Raw genomic sequence first — 26,346 nt, 5'->3', positions numbered from 1 at the left:
AAGTTCAGTTCTCTCCTCTTTCTTCCTAACTGATGATCCCATTTCATTCAACCTCTTCTGCTTACCCTTTCCCTTACATGGTGACCTGGTTCAACCACTCACCTCTGAGCTGGCAAAAAGCCTTAAAGAGACAGAATTGTTGGGTTGAAAGGGACCTCCAGAGGTCATCTAGTCCAACCCCCACTGCAGTCAGCAGGGGCATAGACTCGTAAAGTGATAGAATCAAAGGTTGAGCTGGCTGATGCTGGTGCTCCTGTCCAACCACAGTGGTGAGATGTTGTGCTGAGGGCTTTGGTTTGGTCAAGGACTTGTCAAAGTGAGACTAATGCTTGGACTCCATGAGCTTGAAGGGCTTTGCCAGTCTGAGAGACTCTGTGATTCTGAGAGAAAACCTCCTGGCTCTTGGCTTTTCTGCACAAGCCTGTGGCTGAGTCTGGCTCAGGACTATGCTGAGGAACACAACTTGTAAATCCTGCAGCAGCAGAGGCAGCCTGGTGCCCAGATTCTCCTCTCCCACCAGATGAGGGCAGACAGGCCAGAGATGGGGGTTGGGGGGGGGGGGAACGAATTACTTCAGCCAAGTGACACTGAACAGAGGAAAACTAACAGTGGCTGTGGAAAGGAACTCCAGCAATGTGCTTACACTGCTGAGCAAGCCAATCCTAGCTGCTCTGTGAGTGCTGCACTGGCAATGTGCTGTCGACCCTGAGGCCACTCTGATCTGGTAGTCAGTTTGAAAGAAGGTCATCCAGATCTTTCTAACACAGAAATGCACAGGAAGCCTTTTCATGTACAGAGCGTGGGTTAAGTACACACAGCTCTTCACAAAGCATGGGGAAAGCAAAACATGCTCTGAGGGCTGGAGCACCTCTGCTATGAGGAGAGACTTGAGCCCCCTGAAGGGCAAGCAGTAAACTGACTCCTGCCTTGGCAGGACGATCTCTGAAGGTTCTTTCCAACCTCTATAAAGTTCTGTGACTCTGAGGGAGTTGGGGCTGTTCAGCCTGGAGAGGAGAAGGCTCCCAGGTGACCTTATTGTGGCCTTCCAGGATCTGAAGGGGGCTACAAGATAGCTGGGGAGGGACTCTTCAGGCTTTCAGGCAGTGTCAGGACTGGGGGGAATGGAGCAAAGCTGGAAATGGGTAGATTCAGAGTGGATGTTAGGCAAAAGCTCTTCAGCATGAGGGTGGTGAGAGCCTGGAAGGGGCTGCCCAGGGAGGTGGTTGAGGCCCCATGGCTGGAGGTGTTTCAGGCCAGGCTGGCTGAGGCTGTGTGCAGCCTGCTCTAGGGTAGGGTGTCCCTGGGCATGGCAGGGGGGTTGGAACTGGATGATCCTTGTGGTCCCTTCCAACCCTGACTGATTGTATGACTCTGTGCTGCAAAGGCATATTCAGGGGCAGCTGGCTTCTCAAAGCAGGATCTCCAAGTGAAGATTCCTTTCAAGTTGAGCCCAGCTCTCTATAGACCTGGCTTTGAATTCATTGATCTGCCAGAGACTCTGGTCAGGCTGCCAGAAGGGAAGCTGCATTCCCACGATGCCTTTCATGTGCAACCGGGGCTCCCTCAGCCAGATTTAGCACACTTAAGGCGAATCAACCACAGAATCACTCAATGTCAGGGGCTGGAAGGGACTCCACAGCTCATCCAGTCCAACCCCCCTGCCAGAGCAGGACCACCTAGACCAGATCACACAGGAACACATCCAAGCAGGCTTTAAGTATCTCCAGAGAGGGAGACTCCACAACTGCCCTGGGCAGCCTGTTCCAGGGTTCTCTCATTCTCACAGGGCAAAAATTCCTCCTTGTGTTTACATGAAACTTCCTAAGCCTCAACTTCCACCCAGTGCCCCTGTCCTGTCCTGGAACAGGCTCACACAAACTCTCCACCAGTTCTACAGCTGGACTGTGGCATAGCCTTCAAACCCAGTTAAAAATGAGCCTGGCAGCTGAGAGCTGCAATGTCCCTCCTGAAATTCTTGCTGGCAAATTAAAATCTTGAAGCAATTAGAACCTTGGTACTTCTGGAACCAATTACGTGAGCATTAGTCACATTTCACCCCCCTTTGGAGATGTGTTCGGAAGTTAAGCCAGGAGAGGCTGCCCTTCTCCTGAGGGAAACACACAAGTGGGAGAGGAATCAAGGACTCACTGCTCTGAAGTGCTTCATTTGAGAAGAAAGGAAAGCAAACAAACAAAAAGAACCCCAACCCCAACCCAACAACCCACAAAAGCACAGAAGGTGCACTTGCTAAATGAAGGCTTTGGCTCCTGTGTAAACAAAACCCACTCCCTTCCTCCCTCCGAGCAGCTGCACAGAGAGGTGCCCTGTTCCTCCTGGAGCTGCAAACAATTTCCTGCTCCCCCCACAGTTCCTTATTTTTTCCATTAAACTATATGAAAATAACATTTTAGCAGCAGTTAAGTGTCTGGACATCGCTTGGGGCTTGCAGCAAGGCTGAGTGTGGTCCTTTGGAAAGGAGAGCAAGCCACTCCCAGGCACCTTTGGCCGGCAGCTGCTCAAGTTCATGGATCTTCTTGGGGCCTCTATTTCCTTCATCTCTTTCCCAGCACAGTCCTGGTTCTTCCACTGGCTCCAGGCTTTGTCCCGAGAGCTGCTAAAGCCACGGAGCCAGCTGCACGATGAGCGAGGTCCATTGCAAAGCCAGTGCTGGGCGAGCACAGAGGTTTGCGCTGGCGCTGAAACCATCAGCAGCAGAACAGGTAAAATACAAAGCCAAGGTCAAGGGTAGCACTGCAGCTCCTTCTGGGTACAGCAGCGAGGGGCTGCGAGTGCCAGCTGTGTCGAACACCCACTGCACAGAGTGGCACACACAAGTCATTCCTTGCAGCCCTCTTTTTACAGACACCTCAACAGAACACCTGAAACTCACACACAGAAAGGAAGGGGAGACCCAACAGGGCCATGGGTGCTCCTGCTGCCTGCAGAGGAGTTTGGACTGGGTGATCTTTGGAGGTCTTTTCCAACCCAAACCACTCTGTCATTCTCTGATAAAACTGAATGTCAAGAGAAACACAGAATGAGCTGGGCTGGAAGGGAGCTCCACAGCTCAGCCAGTCCAACCCCCCTGCACTCAGCAGGGACATCCTCCACTGGAGCAGGTTGCTCACAGTCCTATCCAACCTCACCTTAAACATCTCCAGGGATGGAGCCTCAACCTGTTGCAGTGTTCCAACACTCTCATGCTAAAGAACTTATTCCTAATCTAACTCTGCTCTGCTCTCATTCCAAGCCATTGCCTCATCCTGTCCCTGCAGGCCTTTGCAGTCCCTCTGCAGCCTTCTTGCAGCCCCCTTCAGGTCCTGGCAGGCTGCTCTTGGCTCTGCCTGGAGCCTTCTCTTCTCCAGGCTGAACACCCCCAGCTCCCTCAGCCTGGCCTTGTAGCAGAGCTGCTTCAGGCCCTGATCATTTTCATGGTGTCCTCTGGCCCTGCTCCATCAGGTCCATGTCCTTCCTGTGCTGAGGGCTCCAGAGCTGGGCACAGCAGTGCAGGTGAGGTCTCGGCAGAGCAGAGGAGCAGGATCCCCTCTCTCCACCTCTGGCCATGCTGCTTTGGATGCAGCCCAGGCTTCCATTGGCCTTCTGGGCTGCAAGTGCCCACTGCTGGCTCCTGTCCAGCCTCTCCCCCACCAGCAGCCCCAAGCCCTTTTCTGCAGGGCTGCTTTCTATCACCTACTCCCCCAGCCTGTGCTGACCATGAGGACTGCCCTGGTGTGCAAGTTCAGATGTTTTGGTACAAAACCTGTTTGTCCTCGATTCTTGAGAAATGCAAGGCTATGCAGAAGGTTTAGCATTTGGAGAAGCACTGCCACGGTGCACTGTCAGCTCACACACACCTCAATACTTACATAGGGATGTCAGTTACACATACACACGCACAGAGAGGCTGGAAAAGGGACTTGAGAAATACTGGCATGGAATCAGGGCAGTCCCAGAACATGGCTGTTCTGTTCTGGGTTGCAGTGCAGCTTACTCCAGTCCCTTTGAACCATGGATGTGAGTCCAGATCCTGCAGAATGAGGCCATTAGTACAAACTCACAGGCAGCCTCTCAAATGGCACACCACAGTCTTAGCAGCAACAGGGGTCATTCTGATTGTCCCTTGCTTCAAGCCTTCAGGGATGGCAGCTTTCTACACCCCAGTTCTGAGATTCCAGAAGAGGCCATGCCCCTGTCTTGCAGCTGTCTTGCTCCTTCCCTCCAAGCAGCATTTGCAGTCAACCCCTGCAGGCAGAAAACCTTTCCTCCTTTGGTTCCTGCTATGCCTATGTTTTCTTTTACAAGCAGACTCAGGCGGCCTTTGCCTGGACTTCCAGTTGGCCCATGTTGTATCTGCATAATGCAGTCTCCAGCTACTCACAGAGTCACAGAATGGTTTGAGTTGGAAGAGACCTTAAAGATCATCTAGTTCCAAGATCATCTGAGTTCATCTAGTACTCAGCAGGATCTGGCTCAGCTCTGACCTTCCTGGCTGCTGTGTGAGACACAGAGCTGGCTGAGACCTCAGGCACGGTGAGCTTCAAGAGACCTGTGCACAACGTTTCAGCTGCAAGTGGAAGGAGTCCTGTTAAGGACCCCCTCTCCCATTTAGGTCCCTTGACATGACCACACGTGCGCACGTTGCATGGCCAAGCAGCTTCTCCTCATGCAGCCTGCCACTGTTTGTGCTCTCCTCAAGCTCCCAGGCTGACACCTGTCATGGGGAGGTGGGTGAAAGTACCAGCATCTCGCCCACCTGGCAGATGGCATCTGACCCTCGCATCAGGGAAGGACGACGACAGCGCCTTGGGGTGCAGAACTACCCACCACAGCTACGGCTCCCTCCCGGTCCGTGCCCAAGGTGTGCTGGGAGGAGGAGTGACTGAAAAGGGCAGCTCCACCCAGCGCTGCTGCCTACCACTCGTGCACCCGCTGGTGCGAGGCCAGGTAGGAGTTGCGACTGAAGCTCTTCCCACAGTGGGAGCACTTGAAAGGCTTCTCCCCGGTATGGGTGCGACGATGCCGGATGAGGGTAGAGCTGTCACCGAAGCAGGTGCCACACTCGGCACACCTGTAGGGCTTCTCCCCGGTGTGGACGCGACCGTGCTGGACAAGGTGCGAGCGCTGGCTGAAGCACTTGCCGCAGTCGGGGCAGGGGTAGGGCTTCTCCCCGGTGTGCACACGCCGGTGGATGACCAGCTTTGAGCTCTCGCTGAAGCACTTGCTGCAGTCGGCACACTTGTAGGGCTTCTCTCCCGTGTGGAGCCGCTGGTGGGCGACCAGGTTGGAGCTGTCGCCGAAGCGCTTCCCGCACTGGGGGCACCTGTGGGGTTTGTCCCCCGTGTGGAAGCCGGCGTGGCGCAGCAGCCCCGAGTTCTGGTAGAAGTTCCTGCCACACTTGGCGCAGACGTGCGGCGCCTCCCCGCCGTGGCTGTGCCGGTGCTGCAGCAGGTGTGTGCTCTGCCTGAAGCTCTTCCCGCACTCCTGGCAGCGGTAGGGCCGCTCGCCCGTGTGAACGCGGCGGTGCTGGAGGAGGTGGGAGCGGCGGCCGAACCTCTTGCCGCAGTCGGCACAGGCGTGCGGCTTCTCGCCGCTGTGAATCCGCTGGTGGCGGCTCAGGTCGGAGCCGCGGTTAAAGCTCTGCCCGCACTCGGTGCAGATGTGGGGCTTCTCCCCCAGGAGCGCTCTCTGGGGCACCGCTGTCTCTTTACGCTTCCGCAAGGCGCAGCGAACCTTCTTCTCCGGCCTCGTCTCCACGGCGCCAAGGCTTGGTCTCGGGTGGGACACTTCATGGTCGCAGCCTGGAGGTGAAGCTTCTCCCACGAAAAAGTCCGGAGTGGCCCCACAGGGTCGGGCTGCCTCTGGGCCATCTCGCTGGAGGTCCCGCTCATTTTCACTCATGCTCCCATCGCCTGCCGGGACAGAAGGAAAGCCCAGACTCAGCGGACGCCTTAGGTCACGGCTCCCTCTTCTTCACCCAGCTCAGCCACTGCGGCTGCCCACACGGTGCGCGGCCAGCTGCTGCGTCCTCCTGCCCGGTCCGTCCAGGCTCTGCCGCTCCCAGGGGAGAGGCGAAGCCGTCAGTACGGGCTCCATCCTCTGCCGCTGTCAGCCGCCTGCGCAGCCACCCATCACCCCCGAGCGACACCGGCGCCGGGGAGGAGCCCGCCCCCGCGCCCGCCCCCGCCGCTAGCTCGCCCCCTCCTGCTCGCTGTCCGCCTTAAGAGTTGTGCCGGGGAAAGGCGCTGCTAGGAGCGGGGACGGAGGCAGGAGCGGGCGAACCGTCCGGCACGGGCGAAACCTGGCGGCGCGGCGCGGTTCACCCTCTCCATCCCGGCCGCCTTCCTCCGGGGCCATCAGCGGCGGCGTCGCCGCGAGTAACGCAGCCCCCGCGCCGAATGCGCTTATGCAGCCTGCTCTCCGGTCCCTCAGCTCTCTCTTCCCGGGGCCGGCAATCCGCCGTACCCGCCTCGCCTCCGCCCGGCAGCACGGCCGCCGCCCGGGCGGGGCGAGGGTGACGCCGGGCGGAGGGGACACCGCGGCAGCCGCGGCAGGGCACGGCCGCAGCGGGGAGGGGACGTTCCCCCACACCGGGCCCGCCCCGCCGACACTTCCCGCGCCTCCGGGGCGGCGGCCGGCCGGGCCCTGCGGGTGTAACCCTGCAGCCTCGGCGCTCAGCACTGCGGCCGCTCCAGGTTCCCTGCTGGGGGGGCGCGGGGCTGCAGGAGCCCCCGGGAGCCGCTCCCCGGGCGCGGTGTGCGCTGCCGGCCGTGCCGAGGCTGCTCCCGACGAGGCGAGTCCTTGTTGCTGCTCTCTCCCCTTCTCCGGGGCACTGCCCCTGCCTACCCTCGGGGGGTGCGCCCTGCTCCTTCCAGGCACGTAGAGAAGATGCTGGAGCAGGTGTCTGGCCAGGCGCCATGGGTGGCATAGCAGGGTCCGGGCGCGGCTGCATCCAGCCGTGGGGTGCAGCCCTGCCCGCGGCGAGATCAGCGTCAGGCAGGGGCTGTGGGACAGTAGGGAGCAGCCGGCTGTGAAATCGCCTGTCTCGGCAGCTTCCTAGCCTGCCCTCCTGCATTTGCCCCTGCCGTGACTTCCAGTTCTTGCAGCGCTGTCCTGCCCCCTGTGCTGTGCAACCGGCACAAACGTACCCATTTTCCTACTGCCTCGATCGTTTCCTTGACACTCACAGGCATGTCTTTGTATCACAACTGCCTGTGCTGCCACCCTCCCCTGGCCTTATTCCGACTGCAAAGGAAGGGGAAGATTTTGAGAGAGACCTTCTGGTGGCCTTTCAGTATATAAAAGGGGGCTTCTAGGAAAGATCTGTAGGCACAGCACAAGGAAAAATGGTTTTAAACCTGGCCCTGAGCACCTCCAGGGAGGGGGCATCCAGAACCTCCCTGGGCAATCTGTGCCAGTGTCTGACCACCCTCACTGGAAAGACTTTCTTCCCAATCTCCAGTCTCAATCTGCCCCCAAGCTTCAATCCCATCACTCGTCCTGTCACTACAAGCCCTTATAAAGGTCCCTTCCTGGCTCTCTTGTAGGCCTCTTCTGGTACTGCAAGGCTGCTCTAAGGTCTCCCCGGAGCCTTCTCCAGGCTGAACACCTCCAGCTCTCTCTCAGCCTGTCTCCACAGGGGAGGTTCTCCAGCCCTGTGACCATCTCCTCTAGACCCCCTCTGGCAGCTCCATGTCTCCCTTATGCTGAGGGGCACCACAACTGGAGGCAGTGCTGCAGGTGCAGTATCAGAGCAGAGCAGAGGGGCAGAATCCCCTCCCTGTGCTGCTGCTCTCCCTGCTTTGGATGCAGCCAGCACACAGCTGGCTCTGGGCTGCCAGGAACCAGTGCTGGCTCCAGGGACTTTGTCACCAACTGACACCCCCAAGGCCTTCTCCTCTAGACTGCCCTCGAACCACTCCTCACCTAGCCTGGATTTGTGCTTGGGTCTGCCCTAACCCAGGTGTAGCACCTTGAATTTGACCTTGTTCAACTTCCTGAGGTTAGCTCGGGCATATCTCTCCAGCTTGCCCAAGTCCCTCTGGACAGTTCTCTCCAGCATGTCACCCAGACTGCTGAATCACATTTCCTGTTTATTAAATGATTCCTTTCTTTATTCCAGATCTTCATGGAATTGGAACAGCAGAGAACAACCCAGAGCTTTCAGTTTGTCTTGTAAGTGGACGATGAACAGATCTAAGGAAAAGCTTTCTGTTTAGAATTGCTTAGTAAAGCAAAGCTTTAGGAAGCCGAGGTGGTTGTAAACAAACCCCACACTTGGTGGTTATTGAGACTGGAGAAGGAAACTCAGCTTTCTCTCTGTCATATTTCAGTGTGTGATTGATTTTTTCTTGCAGAGCTTAGCAACACCCCTACAGTGCTTCAATTTCTTTGTCAATGTCATTGTGATGGAATTATGCAAAGTCAATAATCTGTATGAATTTTGATATCCAGGCTAAGATTGTTTAGAACTACGAAAACTGTTTAGAACTGGGGGAGGCTTGGCTGGAGAGCTGCCTGGCAGAAGGGGAGTGCTGGTGGCCTGTTGCAGCAGCCTCATGCTAAAGAACTTCTTCCTCACATCCAGTCTCAATCTGCTCTGCTCTCATTTCAAACCATTGCCCTTGTCCTGTCCCTGCAGGCCTTTGCAAACAGTCCCTCTGCAGCCTTCTTGCAGCCCCCTTCGAGTCCTGGCAGGCTGCTCTTGGCTCTGCCTGGAGCCTTCTCTTCTCCAGGCTCCCTCAGCCTGGCCTCACAGTAGAGCTGCTCCAGCTCCCTGATCATTTTCATGGCCTCCTCTGGCCCTGCTCCATCAGGTCCATGTCCTTCCTGTGCTGAAGGCTCCAGAGCTGGAGACAGCAGTGCAGGTGAGGTCTCCCCAGAGCAGAGCAAAGAGGCAGAATCCTCTTTCTCCATCTCTGGCCATGCTGCTTTGGATGCAGCCCAGGCTGCCATTGGCCATGTGGGCTCCAAGTGCCCATTGCTGGCTCCTGTCCAGCTTCTCACCCTCCAGCACCTCCAAGTCCTTTTCTGCAGGGCTGCTCTCAAACTCCTCCCCCAGCCTGTGAGGACAGCCCCAGCCCAGGTGCAGGACCTCGCACTTGGCCTTACTGAACTGGATGAGCCTTTCTTCAGCAAACCTCTCCAGCCTGTCCAGGTCCCTCTGGATGGCTCCCATCCCATCCTTCAGACTCATGCACCACAGCACTGCCAATTGGCTGAACACTCTTAGGCTGATCTTCCTGTACTTCATTTATTCAGCTGTATAAGAGCAGTAGGGCAATGAGTTGGGGGGAAAAAAGGATTTTTCCAGCTTTGGGAAGCTGAGCAGCAGATTGTCTCTGCTTGCAGTAGCTGCTGTGGAGAAGCTGCACTGTTGACTTGTTTGGTTAAGGGATCTTTGATCACTCAAAAGTGCAAACAGCACAGCTGGCAAGAAGTTTGTCACTACCAGACTGGCTTTTTTCCCTTTAGCTCTTGAACCAAGCTGCTTCAGCAGAGAGAATCAGAACCAAGCATACCAAAACACAGTGTCTCAAGAGACACAAAGTGCAGCTGAATCTTTCTGCTCCTACTTCCATGTTCATGTAGGTTGAAATGCTGTTTGGTTTCAAAAGTGCTTCTCTCTGCTTCCTGCTCCGTGGGCACCCTTCTGTCTGTTTGCTGGCAACAGCATCTTCTCTGCCGGCTCCATTTACATGCTGTGCCGACGGTTGTTGATCATGGCCACAATGTGCTGCAGGTCCAAACTTTTCATCATGACTTCCATGAACTCCTCATCTTTCCTTGCTCCCTCCACAAATTCCTCCAGGGAAAGTTCACCTGTGCCAGAGACAGAGGGAAGGTGTTAGAACCCTGCCAGTCCTTAGAATCCTGGAATCAGCCAGCTTGGAAGAGACCTCCAAGCTCATCCAGTCCAACCTAGCACCCAGCCCTGGCCAATCAACCAGACCATGGCACTAAGTGCCCCAGCCAGGCTTGGCTTCAACACCTCCAGGGATGGTGACTCCACCACCTCCCTGGGCAGCCCATTCCAATGCAAATCTCTCTCTGGCAACAACTTCCTCCTATCATCCAGGCCAGACCTGCCCAGCCACAACTTGAGACTGTGTCCCTTTGTTCTGTTGCTGCTTGCCTGGCAGAAGAGCCCAACCCCACCTGGCTACAGCCTCCCTTCAGGTAGTTGTTGGCAGCACTGAGCTCTGCCCTGAGCCTCCTCTGCTGCAGGCTGCACACCCCCAGCTCCCTCAGCCTCTCCTCACAGGGCTCTGCTCCAGGCCCCTCACAGCTTTGTCGCCCTCCTGTGGACACCTTCCAGTACTGCAACATCTCTCTTGAATTGAGGAGCCCAGAACTGGACACAGCACTCCAGGTGTGGCCTGAGCAGTGCTGAGCACAGGGGCAGAAGAACCTCCCTTGTCCTGCTGCCCACACTGCTCTGAGCCAGCCCAGGATGCCATTGGCTCTGCTGCCCACCTGGGCACTGCTGGCTCATCTTCAGCTCCTCTCTACCAGCACCCCCAGGTCCCTCTCTGCCTGGCTGCTCTTAGCCACTCTGTCCCCAGCCTGTAGTGCTGCTTGGAGTTGTTGTGGCCAAAGTGCAGAACCCTGCACTTGGCCTTGTTCAATCTCATCCCCTTGGCCTCTGCCCACCCATCCAGCCTGGCCAGGTCCCTCTGCAGGGCTCTCCTACCCTCCAGCAGCTCCACACCTGCTCCTAGCTTGCTGTCATCTGCAAACTTACTGATGCTGGACTCAATCCCCTGGTCCAGATTATCAATAAGAATGTTGAACAAGACTGTGCCCAGCACTGATCCCTGGGGCACACCACCAGTGCCAGCTGCCAACTGGATGTGGCACCATTCACCACCACTCTCTGGGCCCAGCCCTCCAGCCAGTTCTTGACCCATATCACAGTGAATCTGTCCCAGCCACGAGCTGCCAGCTATGCCAGGAGCTTGTTGTGGCAGATGGTGCCAAAGGCTTTGCTGAAGTCCAAGTAGACTACATCCACAGCCTGCCCCACAGCCTTGTTTGGACAGAAAGAGGATGACAGTCATCTAGAAACGTGCACTGCTCCAAAGCACCCAGAGGCCTCTGTTATGAATGATGCAAAATTCATGATCAATATTGATATCCAGGTGAAGATTGTTAATAACTCTGAAAATCGTTTATGAACATTAAATCTCACCAGAAAACCTATTTACAAGGCTTGAAATGCAGAGTTTGGATATTTATACACACAGGGAACAGGCAACTTAGAACACTTAAGGAACAACTAGCAAATACAATCATAGAAGCATAGAATCAGTCAGGGCTGGAAGGGACCACAAGTATCATATAGTTCTACCTGCCATGAGCAGGGACACCCTACCCTAGAGCAGGCTGCCCACAGCCTTAGCTAGCCTGGCCTTAAACACCTTCAGCCATGGGGCCTCAACCACCTCCCTGGGCAACCCATTCCAGCCTCTCACCACTCTCCTGCTCAACAACTTCCTCCTCACCTCCAGTCTGACTCTCCCCACCTCCAGCTTTGCTCCATTCCCCCCAGTCCTGGCACTCCCTGAGAGCCTGGTTCTTGGGGTCAGTGCTACTTCTTGCCCCCTAGGGGACTCGAGAGGCTCCTTCCTGCTGCTAAGGCAGAAGGCACAATAGAACCTAGTTATAGATTTTCTTAGAGAGAGGCTTTGAGTATTTACACACAGAATAGTCTGAGACAGTACCCAAACACTTGAAGGGAGTTCTGTTGGTGTCTTGACAGTCAGTGCAGGCAAAGCAGAGCGTAACATGGCAGGCTGGAGCAGGCAGAAGCAGAGCAGGCATGTGGCAAAAGCCTCTTGATTGTTTGCCCCAATGTAATGGTCCCTTTGGCCACAGAGATTCACCAACCAGAATGGCACCTTGCCAAACCTGACCATGTTAGGTGAAGTCAGGAGCTTGCTTTCCCTTGTTTGGGAAGAACAAATCTGGGCAACTCTTGGACCCTCCAAGTGGCTGTCTCCAAGCCCTGTGTCTTCTCCCTGCGCTCTGTGTGTCCTCCCTCCCCAGCCAGCAGAGGGAAAGGGACCATGGGATCATGCCTGGGCAAGCCAGCACATGTACTAGGCCCATTCTGGCCTCCTACAACTGCCAGAGGCTTTCTAAGCCTGCAAGAAACGTCACGGAAGGGCAGAATGTCTCTGGCTGGAAGTGACCTGCAAGACCCTGGCGCCCAGCCCTGGAGCCACGCAAGGCTGCTGAGGAGGACAGGGCCCTTACCGTCTCCGTTGACGTCAATCTTGTTGAAGACTCTGTTGGTGAACTCTTCTGCACTGGTTTCATGGTCACCACCGTTAATGGCTCGAATGGCCTGCAGGAGAAGAGCAAGACCAGGAGGCTGCATGATGGCTCCCAAAGGGAGGGCTGGTTCCACTGCAGCCTGGCAGCACAGGGTCAGGACAAGACAGCCATGCCTGCTCCCTTCCCTGTAGGGGGAGCAGAGCGAAGCTGGAGCTGGGTAGGTTCAGGCTGGATGTGAGGAGGAAGTTGTTGAGCAGGAGAGTGGTGAGAGGCTGGAATGGGTTGCCCAGGGAGGTGGTTGAGGCCCCATGGCTGGAGGTGTTTGAGGCCAGGCTGGAGGAGGCTGTGTGCAGCCTGCTCTAGGGTAGGGTGTCCCTGGGCATGGCAGGGAGGTTGGAACTGGCTGCTCCTTGTGGTCCCTTCCAACTCTCCCTGATCCTATGATTCCATGAATCACAGAATTAACCAGGTTGGAAAAGAGCTTTAGGATCATCAAATCCAACCTATCACCTAACCCTTCTAATCAACTAAACCATGGCACTAAGTGCCTCATCCAGACTCCTCTTAAACACCTCCAGGGATGGTGACTCCACCACCTCCCTGGGCAGCCCATTCCAATGCCAATCGCTCTTGCTGTGAAGGAAAACACAGCAGAAATCATCAGGCCTTATGGTTGGGCACTGAATGGTGCAAAGGGAGCATGGAATGAACAGTGGGAGCCAGAGGATTACTCTCAATCTGCTTAGGTGGACCCACCTCCTTGCTTCACTTTCTATTACCCTATGGCCCCCCAAGCCAAATAAAACCTGTTGAAGCCTCTCTTGCTTTCATCACCAGGAAATTCCTTTGGTACAGGCTGGGATCTTTTCTTTCTCTTCTTGCTTTCCCTATTGTTGGATTGTTTTTTTTCTCCTGCTTCCTTTGTGTCCTGCTTCTCCCTAAAGCTGACTGGGAAGTTTAAGCATGGTTCCCTGTTGTTCAGTGCACCTCATCTTCTTCATAAGCAGAGAATCATAGAACGGTCCCACCAGGGCAGAGTAGAGGCTTGTGGGTGGAGACAAAGGACAGAGAGGGATCACTCAGCAGTTCTGGTCACAGGCAGAACAGACTTGACTTGGGAAAAAAACAATCACTTGAATTTGTTACCAACAAAACCAGAGCAGAAAATGAGAAATCAAACAAATAGTTTAACCCTTCCCTCCCCCTTTCTTCCCCAGCTCAGCTCTGCTCCTGGTTTCAGCACCTCCTACCCTGCAGTAGCCCACAGGAAAGAAGGATGAGAGTGGTGGTCAGTTTGTCACACGTTGCTTGTGCTGCTCCTTCCTCCTTGTCCCCTGCTCCACTGTGTGGTCTGTCCCATGGGTGACACTCCTCTGCAGATTTCTTCAGCACAGGTCCTTCCCATGGGCTGCAGCTCTTCAGGAGCAGACTGCTGCAGCATGGGCTCCCCACACAGCCACAGCCTCCCTCAGGTGCATTCATCTGCTCCATTGTGGGGTCCTCCATGAGCTGCAGGAGGCCATCTGCTCCCCCGAGCACCTCCATGGGTTGAAGGGAGTCAGTCTCCTGCCAGTTCACCACAGTCTTCCCCATGGGCTGCAGAGGAATCTCTGCTCTGACACTTGGAGCAATTCCTTTCCCTCTTTCTTCACTGGCCTTGCAGTCTGCAGAGCTGTTTCTCTCACATCCCACCTCTTTTTCCATCTGTTTTCTCTCCTTCCCTATCATTTTTCAATCCCTTCTTAAATGTACTATTGCAGAGGTGTTACCACCATCCCTGATTAGGTCAGCCTTGGCCAGAGGCAGGTTCAACGTGGAGCCAAGGGACCTTCTGGCATCTTCTCAGAGGAGCCAGCCCTGTGGCCCTTCCCCCATTACCAGAACCCCACCACAAGAGCCCCCACACGTGGGCAGCTAAAACAACTGTATGGAGTTAGCTGTGCTGTGGTGCTCAGGAAGGCTGTCAGGTGTCCCTGCTAGTCTATGAGACTGTGGGGAATCCTGCTGTTAAAGAAGGCCTCCTCCATGGTCATCCCTGACTTGTGTGCTGGGATTTGCCTTTAGGGAAGAAGCAAAGACCCCTGGAAGAGTCCTACCTTAATGATGTTGAGCAGTTCATGCCGATCGATGCAGCCATTGCCATCTACGTCGTAGAGCTTGAAATACCAGCGCAGCTTCTGCTCCATCTTCCCCCGGAGCACCAGGCTGAGGGCAGCCACATACTCCATGAAGTCAATGTACCCATCCTGGGGGGAAAAACACAGTGTGGCAGTAACTCCCTCGGGCAGTTATGGAGCCGGCTGAGCTCCTTGCTTTTTAGATTCACAGCTGGAAGAGAAACAACAACATGGCATGGAGACCAGGACAGGGGCACACACGTGGCATTCCTCTGGCCACCTCTGTGATAGGCTGGACTGGAGGATCTTGGAGGTCTCTTCCCACCTGGCTGACTCTATGATTCTATGACCTCCTAAATACTTGGATTCCTGAAGTTAGGATCCATGCCACCTCTAGGCTACTCCGTGCTTGCCACCTGCTGCTGCTGGTGGTGGGCAGCATTAGGGAACCCAGTCTGTCCACTCAGAGTCACAGAATAGGTTGAGTCGGAAGGAACCCTAAAGATCATCAAGCTCCAACCCCCCTGCCATGGGCAGGAACACCTTCCACCAGACCATGGTTGCTCAGGACCACATTCAACCTGGCTTTGAACACTTCCAGGGCTGGAGCCTCCATGGCTTCCTTGGGCAGGCTGTTCCAGTGTCTCTCCAACCTTGTGGTGAAGAATTTCTTCCTCGTGTCTAATCTAATCCTGTTGGTGGTGAGGGACACAAGTCAGACCCTGGAACCAACCCAGCTGCCCTGCTGACTTCATAGAGCGGTTTGCATTGGCAGGGACCTCCCAAGGTCATCCCCCTCTGCAGTCAGCAGGGACATTCTCCACTAACTCAGGTTGCCCAGAGCCCTGTTGAGCCTCCCCTTGAATAGCTCCAGGGATGGATTTTCAGTCATTTCCCTGGGCTACCTGTCACAGTGCTCCACTACCCTCACGGCAAAGAACCTGATCCTAGCATCCTGGCCACTTGTAAGCAGGTGCTTGGAGCAGAGGAGCCTGAGGGCTGCCCTCATGCACGTTGCTAAAGCTGTGCAGGCAGTGTCAGGAGGACAGAGCCAGGCTCTGCTCAGGGATGGCCAATGGCAGGACAAGGGGCAGTGGGGGCAAGCTGGCACAGAGGAGGTGCCACGGGAACAGAAGAATCTTTTCCCTGTCAGGGTGGCAGAGCTCCCTCAGCCTGTCCTCACAGGGAGATGTTCCCCTGCCTGCAGCAGCTTTGTGGACCTGCCCTGGACTCTGTCAAGCAGTTCCCTGAGGTCCCTCTTGACCTGAGGGGCCCAGAACTGGACATAATATTCCAGATGCAGCCTCATCAGGGCAGAGTAGAGGGAGGAGAACCTCTCTTGACCCACTAACCACAGCCCTTCTAATCCACCCCAGGATGCCATTGGCCTTCTTGCCCACATTGTTGGCTTGTGGGCATCCTCTTGTCCACTAGGACCCCCAGGTCCCTTCTCCCAGAGATGCTCTCCAACAGCTCAGTTGCTGTAGCCATTCCAGCACCTTGGAGCAGAGAGCAAAGCCAGTTTTTTTGCAGGCTGCCACACAACCAGATCCTTCTGCTGTTTAGCTCACAGGTGCTGCAAGCACAAGCTGGAGTATGCATGGATAAAACAGACAGGAATTGCATGAGGAAGCAGGAATCCTACCCACTCCTTTGCTCCTGTGATGTGCTGCAGCTCCAAGCACACTGAGGACAAACATCAATTGCCTGCCATGCAGCTGCCAGGTACCTGGAACTTGCTTCATCTGTGGTGTTAAGATGATCTAGAATGGTGGGATGAGCTAGAGGAAGACAGCCAGACAACATGCTCTTCCTACCTATGCTGACATTGGCTATGCCTCCCCCTAGGTATATCCATTTGCTCCTTGCATTTAGCTACTCGACTTCAGCCTCCCTCCCATCAGCTTTCCATACCAATGCTTGCAAGAGGAAACCCCAAAGCCTCTGAAGATGCAGGAGCTGGTTGAGTTTGAAGCAGCAGCAGGCAGCTGGGGAACTCACCTTGTTCATGTCGAAGGTGCGGAACATCTGCTCGATGTACTCGTTGGCCTCTGGATCCAGCCCTCGAAGCCCAAAGAACTGCTTAAACTCATGCTCTGTCAGCTGCCCAGAGGGACACTCCTTCATGAACTTCTTGTACCAGTGGTGGATCTCCACGGCCTGCAGATCATCCACCGTGGAGCTGCTGTTGTTCCCCATGCGGACAGGGCGTGGGAAGGATGCTCCGGCAGTGCTCCTCTGCCTCCCACGTTTGACACTGGCGGCAGCACAAGTGAGGGATCTGACTTCCCACCAGCCAATTAGCAATGGTAATCTGCTTAGGGGCCGACTTACAAACTCCAGTGTTTACAGTAGTACAGAGCTCTTAGGCTGCAAAAGGCGGTGCAGGATAAGCCACTGGATTGCTGCTATTTGGAGCCAGAGCAGAGAGGGTGAGGAGGTTAATCAGGAGCTGTTTTGGTTTGCTCCCCTACCCTATTTTTAACGTTGCTATAATTTCATGTGAAAACAAAAGGGGGAAAGCTACAGGGTGTGGGATGTGAGGTGAAGGATCTGCTGCTCTGGCTGGGTTTGAGAGGCTGTTTGTGTACACCAGGGTGTGTAGCAGCAGAAGGTGTTGCAGAAGCAGCCCATCAGAAATGTCAGCCTAGCTGAGGGAAAGCCTGGCTGCAGTTCTGTGTGGCCTGCCCTAGGTGAGCCTGCTTTGGCAGGGGCTTGGACTCGATGGTCTCTGGAGGTCCCCAGCAACCCCTAACACTCTGTGACTCGTTGCATACACACAAAAGGGCACAGAGGAATGGCAGGTGACTGAACTCAAATAATGCCCTGACCTGCCTACGCCCAGAATCACCACAGAACCGCAGCTAGCCCAGAAAAAGGTCATCTGCACAAGCAGGAATCACAGAGTATCTCATGTGGGAAGAGACCTCCAAGATCATCCAAACTAAACCACATCCCTAAGCACCAGCTCCACAGGCTGCTTGAACACCGCCAGCAACAGTGACTCCAGCACTGCCCTGGGCAGATCAGTCCAGTGTTTGAGAATCCATTTCCTAATATCCAGCCTGAGCCTCCCCTGGTGCAGCTTGGAATCATTTCCTCTGGTCCTGCTGCTTGCCACCGAAGAGCAGAGGCTGCCCCCTGCCCCCTCCCATCTCCCTCCAGGTGTTTGTAGAGAGCAATAAGGTCTCCCCTCAGCCTCTTCTTCTCCAGGATGCACACCCCTAGCTCCCTCAGCTGTCCAGGCCCTACTCCAGCCTTGTTGCCCTTCTCCAGACATGCTCCAGCCCCTCACTGTCCTTCCTGCACTGAACACAGTATTCGAGGTGTGGCCTCACCAATGCTGAGCACAGGGGAATAGAATCATAGAATCAGCCAGGTTGGAAGAGACTTCCAAGATCATCCAAGCCAATCTATCATCCAGTCCAATGCAACCAACCAGACCATGGCACTAAGTGCCCCAGCCAGGCTTGGCTTCAACACCTCCAGGGATGGTGACTCCACCACCTCCCTGGGCAGCCCATTCCAATGCCAATCACTCTCTCTGGGAAGAATTTCTTCCTAACATCCAGCCTGAACCTGCCCTGGCACAACTTGAGACTGTGTCCCCTTCTTCTGTTGCTGGGTGCCTGGCAGCAGAGCCCAACCCCACCTGGCTACAGCCTCCCTGCAGGCAGCTGCAGACAGCAATGAGCTCTGCCCTGAGCCTCCTCTGCTGCAGGCTGCACACCCCCAGCTCCCTCAGCCTCTCCTCACAGGGCTGTGCCCCAGGGCTCTCCCTGTCCCTGTGTTTCCAGCCCAAGCCAGGCTGCCACTGGCCGTCCTGGCCACTGCGGCTCACGTTCCGCCAGCTGCCAGCCAACACGCTCCGGTCCCTCTCCCAGTTCCGGCTTTCCAAGCACACATCCTTGCCGTGGGGCTGCTGTGACCCGGTCGGAGGAGCTGCCCTCAGGCCGGCCAAAGGCCACGCCGCAGGCCTCGCCCCCGGCCCGGCAGGCTGCGGCCGCCCAGGGCCCGCCCGGGACGGGCTGGCAGCCCCGCGCCGCCCCGCGCCCTGCGTCACTGCCGGCTCTGATTGGCTGTGCCCTTGTTGTGGGGCGGGCCCCGGGCGCTGCTCACGATTGGTCACGCTGTGCCATGTCGCAGGGCGGCCGCCGGCCGCTTCGCCGCAGTTCGCTGGCTGACACGTCCATCTCCGTGTCTCTGTAGCTGATTGGCTGTTTGCCGCTGGGAGGCGGAGCCGCCGCGCGCGTTCCGGTGCTGAGGTGGCCGGGGCGCGAGCGGCCCTGCGGCGGAGCCGGGGCCGGGGCCGGCGCTGGGGCTGCTGCCCGCGGGTCGCGGCAGGTCAGTGCCCCCCGATCGGCTCTCGGGCTTGTCCTTCCGCTGCCCGCTCGTCTCCGCCGGGGGCAGCGCTGGCAGCTCCACTGCGAGCGGCTCTGCCGCCCCTCAGGGCCTGAGGAAGCCGCAGGAGTTCTCCGTCTCTCGGGGTCCGGCGGTGAGGAGCAGCGGGGCGGGAAGGGCTCTCTCCCTCCTGGGCTGCGTGGTCCGGCCTGGCTCCATCACGCCGGAGCCTGCGCTTGCGCCGGCGGCGTGACTGCGGTGCCCCGCTGAGCACCGGTAGCGGCCCGAGGGAGAGCCTCGTCCGGGAGAAGTTTCGGCCCGCGGAGGCTGTGAGGTCAGCTGCGTTCTCGTGGGTCTGTGAGTCTGTGTGGCCGACCGGGCCGCTGCGCACCCCTGCAGAGGCTTGGGCGCTGGCCTCTCCTTCGCTGGCGGCGCTGGTGGAGAACACCCACGGCACACGAATGTGCCCTTGTGGCCAAGAAGGCCAATGGGAGCCTGGGGTGCATTAGGAGGAGTGTGTCCAGCAGATCAAGGGAGGTTCTCCTCCCCCTCTGCTCTGCCCTGCTGAGACCTCATCTTGAATACTGTGTTCAGTTTTGGGCTCCCCACTTGAAGAGGGACAGGGATCTGCTGGAGAGGGTCCAGCAGGGGGCTACCAGGATGATGAGGGGACAGGAGGGTATGGCTGATGAGGAGAGGCTGAGGGCCCTGGGGCTGCTTAGTCTGGAGAAGACTGAGAGGGGATTTGATAAATGTTTATAAGTATCTGAGGGCTGCCAGGAGTGGGGGACAGGCTCTGCTCACTGCTCCCTGGGATAGGACAAGCAGCAATGGGTGTAAGCTGCAGCACAGGAGGTTCTGCCTCAACACAAGGGGGAACTTCTTGACTGTAAGGGTCCCAGAGCCCTGGCACAGGCTGCCCAGAGAGACTGTGGAGTCTCCTTCTGTGGAGCCTTTCCAGGCCTGTCTGGATGTGTTGCTGTGTGATCTGTGTTAGATAGGATTGTCCTGCTGTCCCTTGTCTCCTTGGCTCCCTTCCAACCCCTATCGTCCTGTGGGCCTGTGTGACCCTGTGAAAACATTATCTTCACCTGTGGCCAGAGTGCAGCCTCTGCTGGCTCACACCATGGGCACAGTGCAGGTCTTCTGCTGCTACAGGCATGGAAAGCCATAGCAAAGTCAGTGTGGCCCTGGGAGAGCAACAGTCTTGCACTGTTTGCTTTGCTGGGGTGAGGCAGTGGGACACAATAACCTCTGTCCTCCAGTGTTTGCGTCTGCTGCTGAGGAAATTGGCCAGCACGGTGTAGTGCTTTCCTGCTCAGGAGTAAATACGACCTGCAGGCACCAGGGTGTTCCAGCTGCAAGTCCCTGAGCCTAGTGCCTGAAGCAGCTACCACTTCACACGGGGACTGGGGACTTTGGGGCAGTATTTGAAGCTATGTTGTGCCTGTTCTCAGGTTTATTCTCGAGGAGGGTTCCAAGGAGCCTGAGCCAGCTGCTGTCCAGTGGTGTCCAGTGACAGGATGGGCGTCAGAGAGCACAAACCCAAACACAAGAACATTGGGAAGTGCTCTGTTTTAGAAGTGTGGGGGTTACTCAGCTCTGGCACAGGTTGCCCAGGAGGTTGTGGAGCCTTTGTCCTTGGAGATACTCAGAAGCTGTCTGGACACAGCCTTGGGCAGCTGGCCCTGTTTGAGCAGGCAGGTTGGATCAGATGGCCTCCTGAGGTTTCTTCTAAACTCATCCATTCAGTGATAAGAGCTTCCCTTCACTGGACTTGCTCCAACAGGCTGTCACCTTTTGTTTTGAGGAGCCCAGAACTGGATGCAGCACTCCAGATGTGGCCTCACTAGTGCTGAGAGGAAGGATCCCCTCCCTCCTGGCAGCATCCTGATGCAGCCCAGGATGCTGTTGGTCTTAGCCATGAGAGTGCATTGCTGGCTTATGGTCAGCTTGTTCACTGTGATCCCCAGATCCTCCTCTGCTTCCCAGCTGCTCTGCCTCTAGCATGTCCTGGTGTGGAAGGTTGCACTCCCCCAGCTGCAGGAGTTTGCATTGCCCTTCCTTAAGCTTCCTGGGATTCAGGCTGGTCCATCTGCCCTGGTCCCTCTGGATAGTAGCACACTTACTTGTGTGGTGTCAGCTCCTCCTTCCAGCTCTGTCAGCTGCAGAGTGGCTGGGGGTGTGCCCTGCAGTGATGCCAACCGTGCCAGCCAGCTGCTCTGCCCTTCTGGGTACACCCTGTTGTCGCGGACGGGAAAGTTTGTGTGGGGGGGAGGTTTGGAGGAAATGATATGTGAGGCCGATGTTTATAAAAGGTATAAATGATTTAATATTATATACACCAGAAATCCCCTTCCCCAAACGAATTTACAGTTATCCCACGTAAGTTCTTTCTATGCGGTTTGCGAATTAAATCCCAGAATGATTTATGTACAAGAAATCAGGAATTGAGCAACAGTTTGTACAAGAATTTAGAAAGAGAGTTTGTGGCTTGGAAATGCCAGGATTTAGGGAGAGAGTCTGTGATTTTTTAGAGAGTTCACTGAAGCTTGAGAGATTGTTCAGCCTTTAAATTAAGTTCTTGTCAGTTACTCACTGTTCAGATGCAGTTCGGAGAAGTTTCAAAGTCTTTATGGATTTTAAGGCGCGTTGTCCGAGGCTCCGCGGGTCCGGTCGAGCTGAATGCTGACTCCCGGGGCTCGTAAGGATCGGGCCCCGCCTGGAACGGTGCCGTCTGGAGCTGGTTGGTTGCGATGCGAATGCCGCGGGTGTGTGCGTGTGTGATCAGCGATCAGGGTATCGAGCAAGAGAGGTGTAAGAGCAGGGTAGAGAGCGAGGGGCTCAGTTAAGTTAAGGTGCAAGTGGGTATATTTTTTAGAGCGTTTCAGAAGAGGTGTGTTCTGCCAACTCAGGCAGACTTGCGTTAGCTTTACAGATTGGTACAAAGTTATAATCAACTCACACAATTGGCTAATTCTCACCAAAAACAACTTATGGAACTACCCAGGGGTCAGCCCCAGCAGATGTTTGTCGAGTGGTCACCGTGTCTGAGAATTGGAACCCTTTTTCCAAAACATAGCCATGTTTATGTCTTTTGTTTCTCCGAGGGAGAGATTCTCTCAAGGCCTGTACCTCTGCTGGTACAGCAGCTGCGTCAGTGCAAGCAGATAGGAAATATTGGTTTGACTTTTTCCATGGAAGGCCTCTGAGCCACAGTCCTGTGTATAAATGAAAATTCTGCAGTAGGGCAAAAGGGCTCTGATCCCTGCCATGACACCTGTGCATACTTGGGTATGACCTGCTACTCTTCCAAGTTGTCATTGTTCCAGGCTCTCCCTCAGGTGTTGGTGCAGTGCTGAGGGAAAGAAGGCAGTGAGTCCCTCTTGCCTTTTCTGTGCCCCCTGCCATGTTTGATAGTGAGCCTCTATTCTCTCTGTCTTCCCGGGGTGCCACAGGATAGGAAAGACACTGAGGTCCTGGTGCATATCCAGAGATGAGCCAGTGAGGTATTTGGAAGGCATACAAGAAGCAGCTGAGGGAGCTGGAGTTGTTCAGTGTGAGAAGAGAAGGCTGAAGGGAGGTCTTACTGCTCTCTACAGCTCCCTGGAAGGAGGCTGGAATGAAGCTGGTGTTGGTCTTTTCTGCCAAGTAGCCAGTGACAGGACAGGAGGGAATGTGTTTGAGCTGTGCCAGGGTGGGGTTTAGATTGGAATGGGGAAAAACCTCTTTAGTGAGGTGGTGAGGGGTTGGGACAGGCTGCCAAAGGAGGTGGTGGAGTCCTCATCCCTGGAGGTGTTCCAGAAGCTGTAGATGTGGTGCTTCAGGAGATGGCTTAGTGGTTGTGGTAGTTGGGTTACAGCTGGGATCGATCTTAAAGGTCTCTTCCAAACTTCATGGTTCTGTGATCACTGTAGAATCACTTTCCATGCCTTTCACATCCCTTGTCATGCTCAGCTTACCTGAAAAGATAGTTTGTGAGTTCAGAAGATGTGAACCTCCTCCAGGACTCGAGTTGAGGCTGTCACAGTCTGTGCCTGTGCAGAGAGGCCTCGGTGCCTCTGTTTGCACTGTGAGTAGGCCAGCAGCGAGCCAGGCCCTGCAGGGCACAGGAGCCTGGGTTCAGGACCGAGGTGATGCAGCCAGCCTGGACTAAGGCAGGGCAGTCTCTTCTCACCTAGTGCATTACACATGCCTGACATGGTGGTGTCTGCAGCGTGCAGAGATGTGCTTAGCCCCATGTGCATTTGTGGTCACAGCGGGTGTCTGTGGTTCAGAATGAGAGCAGAGGAGCTTTAGACTGGATGTGAGGAGCAAGTTCTTTAGCATGAGGTTGCTGGAACACTGCAACAGGCTGCCCAGGGAGGGAGCTGAGGCCACATCCCTGGAGATAGACAAGATGAGGCTCTGAGCAAGCTGCTCTAGTGGAGGGTGTCTCGGCTGACTGCAGGGAGGGGTTGGGCTGGATGAGCTTTGGAGGTCTCTTCCAACCCAACCCATTCTATGATTCTAATGAAGCAGGGATTCCAGCTCTGGAAATGAGTCTTTTGTGTTAGCAGCTGAGCAAACAGCAAGTGTTGATAGAAGAAATGCATCTGGGCTTGTTGAGCCCGGAGAAGAGGAGGCTCAGGACAGACCTCATTGCTGTCTGCAACTACTGGAAGGGAGGCTGTAGCCAGGTGGGGTTGGGCTCTGCTGCCAGGCAGCCAGCAACAGAACAAGGGGACACAGCCTCAAGTTGTGCCAGGGGAGGTCTAGGCTGGATGTTAGGAGGAAGTTGTTGTCAGAGAGAGTGATTGGCATTGGAATGGGCTGCCCAGGGAGGTGGTGGAGTCACCATCCCTGGAGGTGTTGAAACAAGGCCTGTCTGGGGCACTTAGTGCCATGGTCTGGTTGATTGGCCAGGGCTGGGTGCTAGGTTGGACTGACTGAGCTTGGAGCTCTCTTCCAACCTGGTTGATTCTGTGATCTGTCTTACTCTGGAGTTGCATGCCTCAGTCTCACCTGGGAGCAGCTGGGAAGCAAGCAGAGTGTGGAAGCAGAATTAGGACATTGCTGGCTCTCTGTATCCTTCTCGAGTGGTTTCATCCTCTAGACCTGTTTGCAAGAGATCTCTGAGGCCTGGCTTCGTAACCTCACATCTTGCCTCACCGACTGCTCCTTCAGCTTTCGATTCTGTGGGCCGAAGAGGCTAAGCTCGTGCCCGGGAGCAGAGGAAAGCAGGGCACATCTCTGCAAGACCAGGAGAAATCCATGTTCCCAAACGGGGGATGTTTTTCGTGCCTCTTACAAACGAGTGGCTGTAGTAACCCTCCAGTAGGATGGAAACATGTTTTTTTCCTAACTGTTGGGTAAATTGTCTTCCTCTATTGTTATTTTTCTCTCCTCAAGAATCCTGCTGCATGCAACCTGTCACTACCCGAGAGACAAAGAATGGCTTGAAGGATCTATGTGTGACTGCTCTGCCTTGAAACCCTCTTCCAAGCAGACCTCTGAGGTACTCGGTGCATAAAGGAGGTTAGTGTTCAGCTGCTCTTTTTGCTGCTGAAGTGCTTTCTGACATCTCCTTCCAAATCAGATGGATAGAAGGAGTTAGAGCTCCAGAAAAGCCAGGCACTGCTCTCTGCTGTCAGCATTGCCACCCTTACAGTGGCAGTCTAAGAGCAAAGATTTGCTTGCTAAGACAGAGGAGATCAGAAATGAGCAGATGCCAATCTCATGAGGTTCAGCAAGACCAAGTGCAAGGTCCTGGCTGTGGGTCAGGGCAATCCCAAGCATCGACACAGGCTGGGCAGTGAGTGGCTCGAGAGCAGCTCTGGGGAGAGTGACTTGAGGGTGATGGTGGGCAAGAAGCTCAACATGAGCCAGCAGTGTGCACTTGCAGCCCAGAGAGCAACCAGAGCCTGGGCTGCAGCAGGAGCAGTGTGACCATCAGGACCAGGGAAGTGATTCTCCCCCTCTGCTATGCTCTGCTGAGACCCCACCTGGAGTGCTGCATCCAGTTCTGGAGAGGGCTGTGGATGTTCTGGAAGGTGTCCAGAGAAGGGCCAGGAGGATGCTCAGAGGGCTGCAGCTGCTCTGCTGTGGGGATAGACTGAGGGAGTTGAGGCTGTGCAGTCTGGAGAGGAGAAGGCTCCAAGGTGACCTTATTGTGGCCTTCCATTGTTTTAGGAGACCTACAAGAAAGCTGGGGAGGGACATTTTAGGCTGTCAGATAGTGACAGGACTGGGGGGAATAGAGCAAAGCTGGAGATGGGTAGATTCAGACTGGATGTTAGGCAGTTCTTCAGTATGAGAGTGGTGAGACCCTGGAAGGGGTTGCCCAGGTAGGTGGTAGAAGCCTCATCCCTGGAGGTGTTTAGGCCAGGCTGGATGAGGTTCTGGACAGCCTGATGTAGTGTGAGGTGTCCCTGCCCATGGCAGGGGGGTTGGAACTGGATCATCCTTGTGGTCCCTTCCAGCCCTGACTGATTCTATGGTTCTTGCCTCCTCTGCCTCAGCAAGCAAGGGCTGGAGAGCAGCATGAAGGGATCTGTATTGTCAGCAGGCTTGTCTCTGTGGCTGTGCTTGACTCATCTTGCCTTGTTGCAGGCTGAAGATGCTGAGCCATCTGTCAAGCTTAGCAAGCACTGTGATACAGGAGCTGTCGGGGGACGATGGAGGTGCAGCTGCTGAATCCTCTCTTGCAGTGAGTACAGCCTGGTCTAAAGGCTTCCACATCTTCCTTAGAGCTCCCTTGGAGGCTGTGAATTGTTTCATGGCAGTGAGAACTGCATCCTGCTGCTGCAGTGCTGAGCACTAGGCTAGGTTGTGGTTGCACTTGGGTCCTCCTGTGTTCCTGAGCTCCTAAGGCTGTGCTGTGGGGTAGACCATCATAGAATGGTTTGGGCTGAAAGGGACAACAAAAAGTGCATCCAGTTCAACATCCCCCTGCAGTCAGCAGGGACATCCTCCACTGCAGCGCTTGCTCACAGCCTTCTTCAGCCTTGCCTTGAACATCTCCAGGGATGTGGCTTCAGCTCCCTCCCTGGGCAACCTGTTGCAGTGTTCCACCAGCCTCATGCTAAAGAACTTGTTCCTCACATCCAGTCTCAATCTGCTCTGCTCTCATTCCAAACCATTGCCCTCATCCTGTCCCTGCAGGCCTTTGCAAACAGTCCCTCTGCAGCCTGCTTGCAGCCCCCTTCAGCTATGGCAGGCTGCTCTTGGCTCTGCCTGGAGCCTTCTCTTCTCCAGGCTGAACACATCTGAAGGTGATCCTAGAAAACAACCCAGAATCAGGGTGAAGAAAGACTTGTAGAGCACTTGTGATTGTGTGGAGCAGAAAAGGGAGCTCTGTGTGGCTGGGGGACAGCAGGAGGCTTGACCTGTACATTACCCACTCAAGGCAGTGGATAATGTGTGAGTGGTGAGGTCTCTCCAGTGCCACTCATCTCAGAGCTGTTTATGTGTGTTCAGCAAAGCTGCTTTGGTTTTGGTGTCCTGAGCTGTCCTCCTGCTTTCACCTGATTGTTTGTACCTCTTTGGGCTGCATGAATCATAGACTCAACCAAGGCTGGAAGAGACCTCCAAGCTCATCCAGTCCAACCTAGCACCCAGCCCTGGCCAATCA

The 26,346-nt window shown here is 55.4% G+C and overlaps 2 protein-coding genes across 3 annotated transcripts; both read right to left on the bottom strand.

Moving 5' to 3' along the window:
* Nucleotides 1-1,319: 1,319 nt before the first annotated feature.
* LOC135174459 (zinc finger protein 239-like) lies at nt 1,320-6,128 on the bottom strand. The gene has a single exon (XM_064141730.1). It carries the CDS (start codon nt 5,896-5,898, stop codon nt 4,912-4,914), a length of 987 nt encoding a protein of 328 aa, XP_063997800.1. The 5' UTR covers nt 5,899-6,128; the 3' UTR covers nt 1,320-4,911.
* Nucleotides 6,129-8,082: 1,954 nt separating this feature from the next.
* Nucleotides 8,083-18,437, bottom strand: LOC135174468 (guanylyl cyclase-activating protein 1-like). Of its 2 annotated transcripts, none has more exons than XM_064141733.1 (5): nt 18,235-18,437; nt 16,395-16,801; nt 14,373-14,522; nt 12,256-12,346; nt 8,083-9,819 (listed from the first exon to the last, which is right to left on the bottom strand). In XM_064141733.1, exons 2-5 carry the CDS (start codon nt 16,590-16,592, stop codon nt 9,692-9,694), a joined length of 567 nt encoding a protein of 188 aa, XP_063997803.1. In that variant the 5' UTR covers nt 16,593-16,801; nt 18,235-18,437; the 3' UTR covers nt 8,083-9,691. The 2 variants fall into 2 exon arrangements, with proteins under 2 accessions (XP_063997803.1, XP_063997808.1); XM_064141738.1 differs by having other exon boundaries at nt 16,395-16,798.
* Nucleotides 18,438-26,346: the final 7,909 nt, after the last annotated feature.

The sequence above is a fragment of the Pogoniulus pusillus genome, chromosome 4 (assembly GCF_015220805.1).
Source record: "Pogoniulus pusillus isolate bPogPus1 chromosome 4, bPogPus1.pri, whole genome shotgun sequence".
Classification (NCBI taxonomy): domain Eukaryota; kingdom Metazoa; phylum Chordata; class Aves; order Piciformes; family Lybiidae; genus Pogoniulus; species Pogoniulus pusillus.
This window is presented reverse-complemented; position numbering and strand designations above follow the sequence as displayed.

Coding starts and splice junctions, on each gene's coding strand:
- LOC135174468 (XM_064141733.1), bottom strand. CDS start 16,592: ATGGGGAACAACAGCAGCTCCACGGTGGATGATCTGCAGGCCGTGGAG. Junction 12,347..14,372: donor AACTGCTCAACATCATTAAG/GTAGGACTCTTC, acceptor CTTCTCCTGCAG/GCCATTCGAGCCATTAACGG. Junction 9,820..12,255: donor GATTGACGTCAACGGAGACG/GTAAGGGCCCTG, acceptor TCTCTGGCACAG/GTGAACTTTCCCTGGAGGAA.
- LOC135174459 (XM_064141730.1), bottom strand. CDS start 5,898: ATGAGTGAAAATGAGCGGGACCTCCAGCGAGATGGCCCAGAGGCAGCC.